At 40.5% G+C, this 14,887-nt stretch overlaps 1 protein-coding gene across 1 annotated transcript in view; it reads left to right on the forward strand.

Moving 5' to 3' along the window:
• The window catches only part of Fam227b (family with sequence similarity 227 member B), a 184,372-nt gene that overhangs the window by 51,255 nt on the left and 118,230 nt on the right, over positions 1–14,887 (forward strand). The window contains exon 9 of the mRNA XM_060372159.1: positions 3,472–3,598. Coding sequence (XP_060228142.1) covers positions 3,472–3,598 — 127 coding nt within the window. The remainder of the gene's footprint in view (positions 1–3,471; positions 3,599–14,887) is intronic.

The raw sequence follows: 14,887 nt of genomic DNA on the forward strand, positions 1-14,887 counted from the left end.
ATTGAGTTTGAAAGGCTTGTCCCCTAGGGGAATACCATCCCATTGGCTGCTATCCTGGAGTCTATAGAATGGAGAAAACAAGCTGAACACCAGCATTCATGTCCTGCTTCCTGACTGTGGATGGCATGTGACCAGCTCCCTCAGTGCCATAACTTTTCTACTGTGATAGACTGCACCCTGGAACTCTGAGCCAGAATAAGCTTATTCTCATTTAAATTGCTTTTGTCAGAGCATTTTATCACAGAAACAGGAAAAGAAACTAAAACCATCTAACCATCTTTTTGTAATCACCATACACACACACACACACACACACACACACACACACACACACAGGACTTCAGAATTCCCTCTTACTCAATCTATTCAATCTGTTTAACATTTTAGCTTTAACTATCAATAAAACTTATGGGCCACTGATAATATGTGACCTATTTGGGTAATGATGATATTCATAGCTCACTAAATAAAATTAGATACACCAATATGTTCCAGAATACTTTCCCTCATACATCCGCCTTCCTGCCATGTGCAAAAGAAAATTTGAGCACTATTTCTTTAAAATAAGAATATGAGCAACTACAAATTACAGTAAACTGTTTGGGTACATGTGCGAAGGCTGTCTCTGTGCCAGCGGAGAGCTGAGTACTAGCTGACCCTGGTAGCCATTCTTATTGCCCACCACTGGCCTCATAGTCTGTAAACATTTTTCCTTCTCACTAGCCTGTTGGCTGAAATAAAGTGCTAATGGCCAATGGCTGGTCAGGAAAGGGAAGGTGGAGAGCGGGTATCTAGAAGAATAAGGCAGATGAGGGAGATTTACCAGCATGACACAGGAAGGAACAGATGTATCAGGGCTGAGCAAAGAGGTAAAGAATTAACCATGTGACTGGTCATGGGCTAGAATAATTGGGGTAATTTAGATGCTGAGAGTCTATCACCAATAGGCCTAAGCTTTTAAATGTTAATAAGTCATGTCATATTAAATTGCTAGTGAGTCCAATCAAATCTTCCTATAATAAACCTAGTTGTTTAAAGCAGTAGAAATTAATTTTTTATAGAAGCCAGCAATCCAAGAAAATTAAAGTATCGACAATGCTGCTTTCTTTAGAAACCCCAGGGGATTCATCCTCTCTTTCTTTTTGTTTCTGGTGTCATCTTCCTCTGACCATCACTGCACTCTCTCTTCTACTGTCACATTGCCTTCTCCGCTTCTGTGGTCACTCTTCTCAGCTTCCCTCATAATGATACTTGTGATTACAGTTAAAATCCACAAGATAATCTAGAATGCTCTAATCTTCCCAGTAAGTTGAGCTTCATTCTAACTGACATTTACAGGTACTAAGGATTAGAACATGTGCATCTTTTGGTTCATTAGTTGGTACACTACAGCGACCACTAAGGACTCCTTTAATGCTAAACTTTAATCAAATGGGGCCTTAGTTTATGATTATCAGTAGTTATCCAAACTCAGAGTACCACTATAGTGATATATGTCTTTAATATAAAACTCTGCTCTCTCTTCACAAGAGAAATGTAGTGGCTAGAGCATCTGAAAGATGGGCTGTTAAGAAGGAGCATAGTTTGAGAGGAGCTGGCCAGTGGACCATCTGCAATAGGATGTAGCAGGAACAGTGCTGGTTGACAAGATCTACAAAGTGGTAGTCTCTTTGGATAAGCCAGCCCAAGATCCCAGCTGCAGGTAAAAGACACAAAAGCTAATAGTGCACCATGCTAGCTAGGTCAGATCAAGTCAGCCATAGACTTCCACTCAAGGGAAGCATGTGCAGATTGTTGTAACCCTTCCTCCTAAGGAACTTTGCAACATGAGAGGTGCCTAAGCCTCTATAATATTCTTGCATCTTTAAAAAAAATTATTATTACTGCCTTGTTTCCACACGTGCATGTGAGAGCGTGAATACGTGTGGCACATGTAGAGGTGAGAGGGTATCTTTCATAAATCAGTTTTCCCCGTGTAGCATGGGTGCCAAGGATCAAATTCAGGTTGTCAGGCTTACCTCCTAACCCATCTCACTAGCCAAATATCCTTGAATATTGTACATACACTTAATAACAGACTTAATTCTATATAAAATGGGCTTCTAAGCAAAGCTTAGCCCTTCCCTAAAAGTCCCTATCCTAGAGCAGGCACAAGTAGGGGAATAATAGGGAGAGGAAAACTACATATTCTGTGCCTACTAGGATCAGGGGGAACTGCTGCGCTCAGCGCAGCCTGTTCTTTCACTCAAGAGTGCAGCCTGGTTCCTCGTTTGCTCCAATTAAACTGTTGACTGGTTTACTACGTCTCTTCTGAATTCTTCCAGAACACAAGAACTAAGCATTGCTAGGGTGGAGACTAGAGGAAAATGGAGGCCTCACAATAGCAACAGAAACTTGGTAGTACTGTAATTTTGCTGATATCCAACTGTAGTCTTAATACTTAATACGGATTATAACATATAAACTTAAGTGAATAAGTAATAAATATTTTAAAATATGCTTTATATTATCGTCACCATCTAGATCATTTTCTAGAAGATAAACATAGTGAGATTAAATGAAATCAACAGCTAGTCAAGCCAATTACTCATGGGTGAAGTGGTAACGGATCTAAACATACTACTGCCATCTCCCTAAATCAATATTTCTAATTGTATTCAAAATGTACCTTATACCCACAGATAAATGTAGCTATCACTACTCATCAAATTAGTTTCTTTTTGTAGCAGAGACTATTACAGAGATACAAAACTGGTTAAAAACAGTTAGTGATCATGTGGTACATCTGCAGTGCAACCCTACACCTAAGATGATAGAAGCCAGAATGCCAGGGTATCTGCTGTGTCCTCTAAACATGGCAGGAGAAGGGAAAGGATATGGTTTCCTAAACATGGCCTGCATATTAAGAATATCAGTAGACATACCAGTGTAGACACAGAAATTTTTATAAGGCTTTACCCCTAGCTGAGGAGGAGTCCCCTGATAGGTTTTCCAATCCCAAGTGGTTAGTCCTGAGCACACACATAGATGAACAGTATTAAACAGACTCAATCAGTAATACACACACACACACACACGCACACACACACACACACGAGAGGAAGCGGGAGGGACAATGAAGGAATTGGAGGAGAGGAACAGGGATGGAAACTATGCATGCAGTACTCTGGTGAAATTCTAGAAAAAATTTTGAAATTTACATTAAAAAAGAAAGAGCTAGTCAAACTCTGTTTTGTTAATATTATTCTTTATTCAGGAATGTTTGTAAAGTGCTACCAGGTAGACTCGTTTTTAACCGTTTTTTGCTCATATTCCTCAATTATAGTTACAGAAAACAAGCAATAAAATGCTCAAATGAAAGCTAAAAGAAGAAAAGGGACATATATACTACACAAAATAATCTTTTTTATATTGTTATTATTTATTATACATAAAGTGTGAAGGTCACCTAACATGGCTCCATTTGGGCAGATGTATCCTGATTATTTGGCACAAGCCATCTATGCAGCATTCCAGGAATCATTTCCAGAATCCAGTAGCCTCTTCAATGATGAGTTTAAAGAAGATCTAGGAAATACTATTTATCTTTGGTTGTCAGGTATGCATATATCATTTAATTACTGATTATTTGGCTGTGCATTTTTTTTAGATTGCAGTATTTTGCTCCAACCAAAACAATAATGACATATAAAACATGCCATAGCAATATCTGTTTTTAAATGGCCAGTGAAATTTTTATTATAAAAATTATTTGTTTACTAACACTACAAGCCAAAATATTTTTGTTTTATTTCGTTTGATATAGGCTCTCTTTACATAGCCCTGGCAGTCCTGGAACTCAATATGTAAACCAGGCTGACCTAGAACTCAGAGGTCAGCCAATGGGATCAAAGGTGTGCACCATCATGCCTGGCAAACCAAATAATTTTTAAGAGGTGGAATTATTATAAAAGATGGAATTTCTTCAGAACTGATGTGTGTGTGTGTGTGTGTTTAAGCTGCTACAAAGAACATAAATTTTTATTACATATCCATTATTGACAAAATTGTGTCTCCATCCAAATTTGAATATTGGATTCCTAAGCCGTAACACCTTTTAATGTGACTATATTTGGAAATAGGTCTTTTAAAGAAGGAATTAACATTTAACATTTGTGCAGTCGTGTAGGTGATCAGTAAACCAATAGTATAAATGCTGTTATGAGAAGATGGAGGAAGAAATGATGTATGGTTGTAGGGAAGAAAATACCACTGTCATCTAACGACGCAAAACAGCTCAATTATTTAGTCATAATCAAAAGTAACCTGAGGGAAGATCCAAGAGTCCCATTAGAACATGAAGTAAAAGAGTAGAGAAAAAGAAGAAAGGAGGAGGAAGGAAGGAGGAAAGAAAGAAAGAAAGAAAGAGAGAGAGAGAGAGAGAGAGAGAGAGAGAAAGAAAGAGAAGAGGAGGAGGAAGCAGCAACCATGAAGAGGTCAGCATTTGTAAAGCATATAGAGTGCTAAGAACCAATGGGGAAGGTGGAAGCCATCAGGGTGGTAGGTACTACTCTGGTCCCCAGTGACCTGATATGCAATGGACTATAGCATTTTCTGATGCCAAGCACCTCAATAGCAGCAATACATTGCCAGGCTCTCCTAGACACTCCCTTAGTACTCACCAACACAGCCTCATGCACAGGTACATTAGTGACTTTTGCCACTGAGGTACATGTTGCGTTCCATAGGGACTTGCACTAAGCTGCCATTTCTAAAGAAATACTGTTGTGGGGGGTGGATCCAAGATGGCAGCACCAGGAGAACACTCTTTCTGACCAGCAGCACAGCAGGGTCTGGACAGTGTCCAGCAGATGGAACTCTGGGTCCTAAAACACCAGCGATCGTGTTTCCCAGGTGAGAGGAAACCCCATGGTGTGGGATTCAATCAATCGGCTTCAGATCACCCAGCTAAACTGCAGAAGAGTTCCCCGTTCCTGTCAGGTGCTCAGTAACCAGCTTAGACCCACATGACGGCATGCTCTGATCATCATCCCAGACTGAACTGTGGACCCCACAACACTAGAGACAGGGATTTCCAGTCGAGAGAAAACCCTGCGGTGCAGAAAGCAATCAGCACCAACCTCAGGTCACCCAGACAATCCCTGGAAAAGGACCCAGGGTCTGGCGGTGCCCAGTCACATGCCCAGAGTAAGGTGCACAGCTGCCAGCACAGTGTCCTACTTGGGGGCCCAACTCACCATCCCAGACAGAACTGAGGGCCCCAGGGCACCAGAGACTGAGAGTTTCTCTGTCGGGTGGAAACCACACACTCAGCAGGTCTGACCTCAGAGCACTCAGCCGACAACCCTCCCTCACAGCAAAAAGTTCTCTGGAAAAGCTCCTGAGTTCCTGCAGGTGCCCAGGCCCCCAGGCCCCCAGTCATCCAGTCACCAGCAAGGCAGAGCCACATGCCTGCTACTCGCTATCCCAGACAGCTGTGGACACCAAAACAACACAGTCTGGGTGTCCCTGTTGGAAGGAAACCCCACAGTGGGGGAAACATCAGGTCCAATTTCAGGAGACCAGCTCCAGAAAAGTTTCTGGGTTCCCACAGGCTCTCGGCTCTGGCCTTCTACTGCATGCATGAGTGCCGTGCTCACCTGCCATTGATTATGGCTAGGGTACTGGGGCACACAGCTCCAACCTCAGACCTACAGAAGCCTGAGAGCCACTGGAGCAGTCCTCAGATACTGCTCCAAGGTGCGACCAGTTATCCATAGCTAAACTGATGAAACCGTGGGGCTCCCTGGTTCTTCAAGAGGGCTTTGCCCAGCAAACACAACATAAGAGCAGAAGCACCAGTTCATTAAATTCAAAGCAAGAAATCCAGCAGCAGGGTAGATGTCTCTAGGACTTCTCCTGATGAGAGAAGAGCCTTCCTGAACACCACAATTACCACAGGTCCATACACCTGAGGAGAACTGTGACAATTCCTGAAAAGCACTGCCATTCAGTTGACCATTCCCAAAAAGCTGAGAAGGCCTCCTTCAGAACCCTGTCAGGGAGATTCTCCCCACCCTAGGATTCCAGCAGGCACCAGAAATTAACAGACAACACCTGAGATAGCCAGATAGGTAGAGGCCAGCATAAAAGCACAACCAAAGCAAAGCAATATGGCATCTCCAGAACCCAGTTATCCAGGGGCAAGAAGCTCTGGATACCCTAACATAAGTGAAATTCAAGAAGATGACCTTACATCTATGCTTATGAATAGGTTAATGGAGGAAACAACTAAATGCATAAAGACTTAGAGGAATATGAAGTCAAACAGATTATGGTCATCTGTAAAGAAATAGAAGATAATAAAATCAAAAGATTAGGGCCATTCGTAAAGACATAGAGTAAGACAAAGACAAACAGATTGTGGCCATCTGTAAAGAAATACAGGAAGATAAAGTCAAAAAGACTATGGCCTTCCATAAAGAAATACAGAAAGATGCAGTCAAACAGTTTGTGGCCTTCACAGAGGAAATAATTAAATCACTGAAAGAAATAAAAGAAACAGAGGAATGTTCAAACAAATAGGTGAAGGAACTCAAGAAAAATACAGTCAAACAGATGAAGGTAATTAACAAAACCGTGCAAGATCTGAAGATAAAATTGGAAAAATTAAAGAAAACACAAATGGAGGAAATCATGGAGAGAAAGATCTTAGGAAAGAAAACAGGAACTACAGAGGTAAGCATAACCAACAGACTACAAGAGATGGAAGAAAGAATATCAGGTATGGAGGATACACTGGAAGAAATTGATGTATCAATCAAAGAAAATAATTCTTAAAAAATCCCTGAAACAAACCATCCAAGAAATCCAAGACAACATGAAAAGACAAAACCTAAGAATAATACGAATAGAGGAAAAAGAAGATTCCCATTTCCAGGGACAAGAAAATATTTTCAACTAAATCACAGAAGAAAATTTCCCCAACTTAGAGAGGCCAATAAGAACATAAGAGGCCTACAGGACACCCAATAAATTAGACCAGAAAAGAAAATCCTCCGGCCACAAAATAATCAAAACAGTAGGTATACAGAACAAAGAAAAAATACTAAAAGCTGCAAGGAAAAAAGGTCAAGTAAAATATAATGGCAAACCCATTAGAATCACACCTGACTTTTCAACAGAGACTATGAAAGCCAGAAGGGCCTGGATGGATATCATGCAGACCCTAAGAGAACACAGATGTCAGCCCAGGTTACTATACCCAGCAAAACTCTCAGTCCTCACAGACAGAGAAAACAAGATATTCAATGACAAAAACAAATTTCAACAATACCTACACACAAATCCAGCCTTACAGAAGACACTAGAAGGGAAAATACAACCCAAGAAAACTAGCTACTTTCAAGGAAACACAGGAAATAACTAACCTCACTATAGTAGAACAAAAAGCAACCAAGCACACAACTGTATGATTACAGTCAACATTGAATTCAAAGGATCTAACAGCCACTGGTCATTAATCTCTCTCAACATCAATGGATTCAATTCTCCAATAAAAAGACACAGACTAACAGAATGGATGCGTAAACAGGACCCAGCAATCTGTTGCATAAAGGGTTGGAAGATGGCTTTCCAAGTAAATGGACCCAAGAAGCAAGCAAGAGCAGCCATTCTAATATCTGATAAAATAGACTTTCAACCAAAATTAATAAAAAGAGATGGGGAAGGACACTTCACACTCATCAAGGGAAAATTCCACCAGGAAGACATCACAATCCTGAACATCTATGCCCTAAATACAAGGCCACCCACATTTGTAAAAGAAACATTAATAAAACTTAAATCACCCATGGATCCCCACACATTAATAGTGGGAGACTTCAACACCCCACTCTCAACAAAGGACAGGTCAACAAAACAGAAATTAAACAAAGAAACTATGTCTCTAACAGAGGTCATGAATCAAATGGACCTAACAGATATTTACAGAACCTTACAACCAAATACAAAAGAATTTACCTTCTTCTCAGCACCTCATGGAACCTTCTCCAAAATAGACCATATAGTTGGTCACAAAACAAGCCTCAACAGATACAAGAAGACTGAAATAATCCCTTGTATCCTATCTGATCACCATGAACTAAAGCTGGACCTCAACAACAACAGAAATAGCAAAAAGCCTAAACACAAATGGAAACTGAACAACTCGCTACTAAATGACAGCTGGGACGGAGAAGAAATAAGAAATTAAAGTCTTCCTAGAATTCAATGAAAATTAAGGCACAACATACCCAAACTTGTGGGACACAATGAAAGCCATGCTAACTGGAAAGTTCATAGCACTAAGTGCCTTCAAGAAGAAATTTAAGACAGCTCATTCAAGCAACTTAACAACTCACCTAAAAATCCTAGGAAAAAAAGAAGTAGACATAACGAAGAGAAGTAGATGGCTGAAAATAATCAAACTCAGAGCTGAAATAAATCAATTAGAAACAAATAAAACAATTCAAAGAATCAATGAAACAAAGAGCTGGTTCTTTGAGAAAATCAACAAGATAGACAAACCCTAGCCAAGCTAACTAAAAGAAAGAGAAACACCATCCAAATCAACGAAATCAGAAATGAAAAGGGGGACATAACCACAGACACTGAGGAAATCCAAACAATCATTACGTCTTACTTCAAAAGCCTGTATGCCACAAAATTTTAAAATCTAAAAGAAATGGACAATTTTCTTGATTGACTCCACTTACCAAAACTAAATCAAGACCAGGTATATCAATTAAATAATCCTATATCCTCCAAGGAAATAGAAGCTGTAATCAAAAGTCTCCCATCAAAAAAAAAACACAGGGCCAGATGGTTTCAGTGCAGAATTCTACCAGACCTTCAAAGAAGAGCTAACACCAATACTCTTCAAACTATTCCACAAAATAGAAACAGAAGGAACACTACCAAACTCATTCTATGAAGCCACAGTCACCTTGGTACCTAAACCTCACAAAGACCCAACAAAGAAAGAGAATTTCAGGCCAATCTCCCTTATGAACATTGATGCAAAAATACTCAACAAAATACTTGCAAACCAAATACAAGAACACATCAAAGATATCATCCATTATGACCAAGTAGGCTTCATCCCAGGTATGCAGGGGTTGTTCAATATACGGAAATCCATCAATGTGATCCACCATATTAACAAACTGAAAGAAAAAAAAAACACATGATAATCTCCCTAGATGCTGAAAAAGCATTTGACAAAATCCAACATCTACTCATGTTTAAAGTATTGGAAGATCAGGGATACAAGGCAAATATCTAAGCATAGTAAAGGCAATATAAAGCAAGCCTATAGCCAACATCAAACTAAATGGAGAGAAACTTAAAGCAATCCCTCTGAAATCAGGGGCAAGGTACAACTGCCCACTCTCTCCATATCTCTTCAACATAGTTCTAGAAGTTCTGACTAGAACAATAAGACAAAGGAGATCAAGGGGATACAAATTGGAAAGGAAGAAGTCAAAGTATCACTATTTGTAGATTATATGATAGTATACGTCAATGACCCCAAAAATTCTACCAGGGAACTCCTCCAGCTGATAAATACCTTCAGCAAAGTGTCTGGATACAAGATTAACTCCAAAAAATCAGTAGCCCTCCTGTATACAAAAGACAAAAGGGCTGAGAAAAAAGTTAAAGAAACAACACCCTTCACAATAGCCACAAAGGATATAAAGTACCTGGGTATGACTCTAACCAAGCAAGTCAAAGACTTCGTATGATAAAATTTTCCAGTCTCTAAAGAAAGAAATAGAAGATATCAGAAAATGGAAAGACCTCCCATGCTCATGGCTTGGCAGGATTAACATATTAAAAGTGGCCATCTTACCAAAATCAATCTACAGATTTAATGCAATTCCCATCAAATTACCAACACAATTCTTTACAGACCTGGAAAGAAAAATTCTCAACTTTATATGGAATAACAAGAAACCCAGAATTGCTAAAACAATCTTCTACAATAAAATATCTTCTGGAGGTATCTCCATCCCTGATCTTAAGCTGTACTATAGAACAACAGTTATAAAAACTGCATGGTACTGGCATAGAAACAGAATGGTGGATCAATAGAACCGAACAGAAGACCCAGAAATAAACCCACAAACTTATGGACACCTGATCTTTGACAAAGATGCCAAAACCATACAATGGAAAAAAGATAGCATCTTCAACAAATGGTGCTGGTCCAACTGGATGTCTACATGTAGAAAAATGCAAATAGATCCATACTTATCACCCTGCACAAAACTGAAGTCCAAGTGGATCAAAGACCTCAACATAAAACCAGACATTTTATATGCTAGAAAAAAAAAAAAGTGGGGAAGACCCTAGAACTCATTGGTACAGGAGACAACTTCCTGAACAGAACACCAACAGCACAGCCTCTAAGAGCAACAATCAATAAATGGGACCTCATGAAACTGAAAAGCTTCTGTAAGGCAAAGAACACTGTTGTCAGAACAAAAGGACAGCCTACAGATTGGGAAAGGATCTTCACCAACCCTTTATCTGACAGAGGTCTAATATCCAGTATATATAAAGAACTAAATAAGTTAAACAGCAACAAATCAAATAATCCAATTAAAAAATGGAGTTCAGAGCTAAACAGAATTCTCAACAGAGGAATATCAAGTGGCAGAGAAACACTTAAAGAAATGCTCAACGTCCTTAGTCATAAGGGAAATGCAAATCAAAACGACCCTAAGATTTCACCTTACACCCATCAGAATAGCTAAGATCAAAAAGTCAAGTGACAGCACATGCTGGAGAAATTGTGGAGAAAGGGGAACCCTCCTCCACTACTGATGGGAATGTAAACTTGTACAACCACTCTGGAAAGCAATCTGGTACTTCCTCAGACAACTAGGAATAGCGCTTCCTCAAGATCTAGCTATACCACTCCTAGGTATATACCCAAAAGAGGCTCAAGTACACAATAAGGACATTTGCTCCACCATGTTTGTAGCAGCTTTGTTTGTAATAGCCAGAAGCTGGAAACAGCCCAGATGCCCCTCAGTGGAGGAATGGATACAGAAATTGTGGTACATCTACACAATGGAATATTACTCAGCAAAGAAAAACAAGGAAATCATGAAATTTGCAGGTAAATGGTGGGATCTGAAAAAGATCATCCTAAGTGAGTTGTCCCAGAAGCAAAAAGACACACACGGTATATACTCACTCATATAGACATACAACATAGGACAAACCCACTAAAACCTGTACACCTAAAGAAAATAAGAGCGAGGACTCTTCCTAAAATGCTCAATTCCTATCCAGAAAGGTAAAGAGGATGGACATCAGAAGAAGGATAAAAGAGGGAACAAGTCAGGAACCTGACACAGAGGACCTCTGAAAAGCTCTGCCCTGCAGATTATCAATGCAGATGCTGAGACTTATGGGCAACCTTTGGGCAGAGTGCAGGGAATCTTAGGAAAGAAGTGGGAAACAGTAAGATCTGGAGAGGACAGGAACTCCACAAGGAGAGCAACAGAACAAAAAAATCTGAGCTCAGGGGTCTTTCCTTAGACTGACACTCCAACCAAGGACTGTGCATGGAGATAACCTAAAGACCCCTTTACAGATGTAGACCATGGCAGTTCAGTATCCAAGTGGGTTCCATTGTAATAGGAACAGGGACTGGCTCTGACATGAACTGATTGGCCTGCTCTTTAATTACCTCCCCCTGAGGGGGAAGCAGCATTACCAGGCCACATAAAAAGACAATGCAGCCACTCCTGATGAGACCTAATTGACTAGGATCAGAAGGAAGGAAAAGAAGACCTCCCCTATCAGTGGACTTGGGGAGGGGCATGCATGCAGATGGTGGAGAAAGGTAGGAATTGGGATGGGAGGAGAGAGGGAACCACAGGGGAATACAAAGTGAATGAAGTGTAATTAATAAAGAATTTTTTTAAAAGGTGAATGGAGTGGCATGCATCTAGGATGCCAGTACTTCTCCAGTGAGATTGGAGATGGAGTCAAGAGATCTGTGTAGAAGATTGTGGGACAACCAGCCTGCTTCCATATCAAGTAAAAGGAAAGAATTGATGCCTGAGAACTAGTCCCTGGACCCCCACATATTCATTGTGTATACAAACACACATACAAAAAACAAAGAAACACAAAATAGACAAATGCATACAATTTAATAAAAAAATTAAATATGAAAAAATATCTTCTGGAGGTATCTCCATCCCTACTCTCAAGCTGTACCATAGAGCAACAATAGTAAAAACTGCATGGTACTGGCATAGAAACAGAATGGTGGATCAATAGAACCGAACAGAAGACCCAGAAATAAACCCACACACTTATTTTTGACAAAGATGCCAAAACCATACAATGAAAAAAAAATAACATCTTCAATAAATGGTGCTGGTCTAATTGAATGTCTACATGTAGAAAAATGCAAATAGATCCAAACTTAACATCCTGCACAAAACTGAAGTCCAAGTGGATCAAAGACCTCAATATAAAACTAGACACACTAAAGCGCTTAGAAGAAAAAGTGGGGAAGAGCCTTGAACTTATTGGCACAGGAGACAACTTTCTGAACAGAACACCAATAGCGCAGGCTCTAAGATCAACAATCAATAAATGGGACCTCATGAAACTGAAAAGCTTCTGTAAAGCAAAGAACACTTTTGTCAGAACAAAACAACAACCTACAGATTGGGAAAGGATCTTCACCAATCCTTTATCTGACAGAGGGCTATTATCCAGAATATATAAAGAATTCAAGAAGTTAAACAGCAACAAATCAAGTAATCCAATTAAAAAATGGAGTACAGAGCCAAACAGAGAATTCTCAATAGAGGAATATCAAGTGGCAGAGAAACACTTAAAGAAATGCTCAATGTCCTTAGTCATCAGGGAAATGCATATCAAAATGACCCTGAGATTTCACCTTACACCTTACATCAGAATGGCTAAGATCAAAAACTCAAGTGGCAACACATGCTGAAGAGGATGTGGAGAAAGAGGAACCCTCCTCCACTGCTGTTGGGGATGTAAACTTGTACAACCACTTTGGAAATCAATATGGTGCTTTCTCAGAAAATTAGAAATAGTGCTACCTCAAGATCCAGCTATACCACTCCTAGGCAGATATCCAAAATATGCTCAAGTATACCACAAGGACATTTGCTCAACCATGTTAGTAGCAGCTTTATTTGTAATAGCCAGAAGCTGGAAACAACCGAGATGTCCCTCAACAGAGGAATGGATACAGAAATTGTGGTACATTTACACAATGGAATATTACTCAGCAATTAAAAACAAGGAAATCATGAAATTGGTGGGAACTAGAAAAGATTATTCTGAGTGAAGTATCCCAGAAGCAGAAAGACACACATGGCATATATACACTCATAAGTGGATGTTAGACATATAGTATAGGATAAACATACTAAAGTCTGTACATCTAAAGAAACTAATGAAGAAGGAGGACTCTGGGTAAGATTCTCAATCCTTAGCCAGAAAGACAAAGAGGATGGATATCAGAAGATGGAGAAATCAGGAAACAGGACAGGTGCCTACCTCACTGGCCCTCTAAAAGACTCTACCCAGGAGGGTATCAAAGCAGATGCTGAGACTTACAGCCAACCTTTGGGCAGAGTGCAGGGAATCTTATGAAAGAAGGGGGAAATAATATGACCTGGAGGGGACATGAGCGCCACAAGGAGAGCAACAGAACCAAAATATCTGGGCACAGGAATCTTTTCTGGGATTGATACTCCAACCAAGGACCATTCATGGAGATAACCTAGAACCCCTGCACAGATGAAGCCCATGGCAGTTCAGTATCCAAATGAGTTCCATAGTAACAGGAACTGGGACTGCCTCTGACATGAACTGATTGGCCTGCTCTTTGATCACCTCCCCCACAGGGTGGGTGCAGCCTTACCAGTCCAGAGAGGAAGACTATTCAGCCAGTCCTGATGAGACCTGATAGACTAGGATCAGAAGGAAGGGAAGGAAGACCTCTCCTATCAGTGGACTGGGGGAGGAGCATGTGTGGAAAAGAGGGAAGTAGAGTGGGATTGGGAAGAGAGTAGGGAGGGAGCTACAGATGGCATACAAAGTGAATAAACTGTAATTAATAAAAATAATAACAAAAGGAAAAAAGCATTACTGGGCTGCCTCAGGACCACTGCCTCCCCAACTCCATGCATACCTTAGAAATTGTAATGCTGCCTACATGTGCACACATTTCCCTGGCTATGGCAGCACGGTGCTTCCACGTGCTTCACACATGACAGACACAACTATTGAGAACTAACCTTCACCCTGGACCTTAGAGCTAGTGCTACTCTACACATGCCTGAGCTGATGCTGTGAGTCCCAGAGCCAGTGCTAATCAGTAGCAAATGCATCTGCAATACAGACTTCAGAGATGTAGTGTATGTGTATGGACTCTGGAACCCAGCTCTTCAGGCAACACTCCAGAGGCAGTATCACAATGAGAGGACCCAAGACCTGGATCTTAGGCATGCAGTTCTTCATATCATGGGCACTCTAGACCTTATCTCTGTTGTGCTCCACAAGTGACCCAGAATCACACACTATTACCAAAGTTACACCAGGGCTACTACTCCCACACACCCTGGGATCTCAATTCCCTAAACTGCTACTATTCTGTGTCATCTTGACCCAGAGCCAATGCTGTGGTACAATGTCCTCTAGTGGTGTGTAATCACTGTATCTCTACACGGCCAGGCTTTTCTATCACTTTAGCATGCTAAACCTGCTAGACTCTAACCCTGGGAGTGCCACAGAGCCACCCCAAACTCCCCTCCCAGTCACGTATGCACACAGCCTCTGAGAACCTGAGCCAACCGAA

Source organism: Meriones unguiculatus, chromosome 18 (assembly GCF_030254825.1).
Source record: "Meriones unguiculatus strain TT.TT164.6M chromosome 18, Bangor_MerUng_6.1, whole genome shotgun sequence".
Taxonomy (NCBI): domain Eukaryota; kingdom Metazoa; phylum Chordata; class Mammalia; order Rodentia; family Muridae; genus Meriones; species Meriones unguiculatus.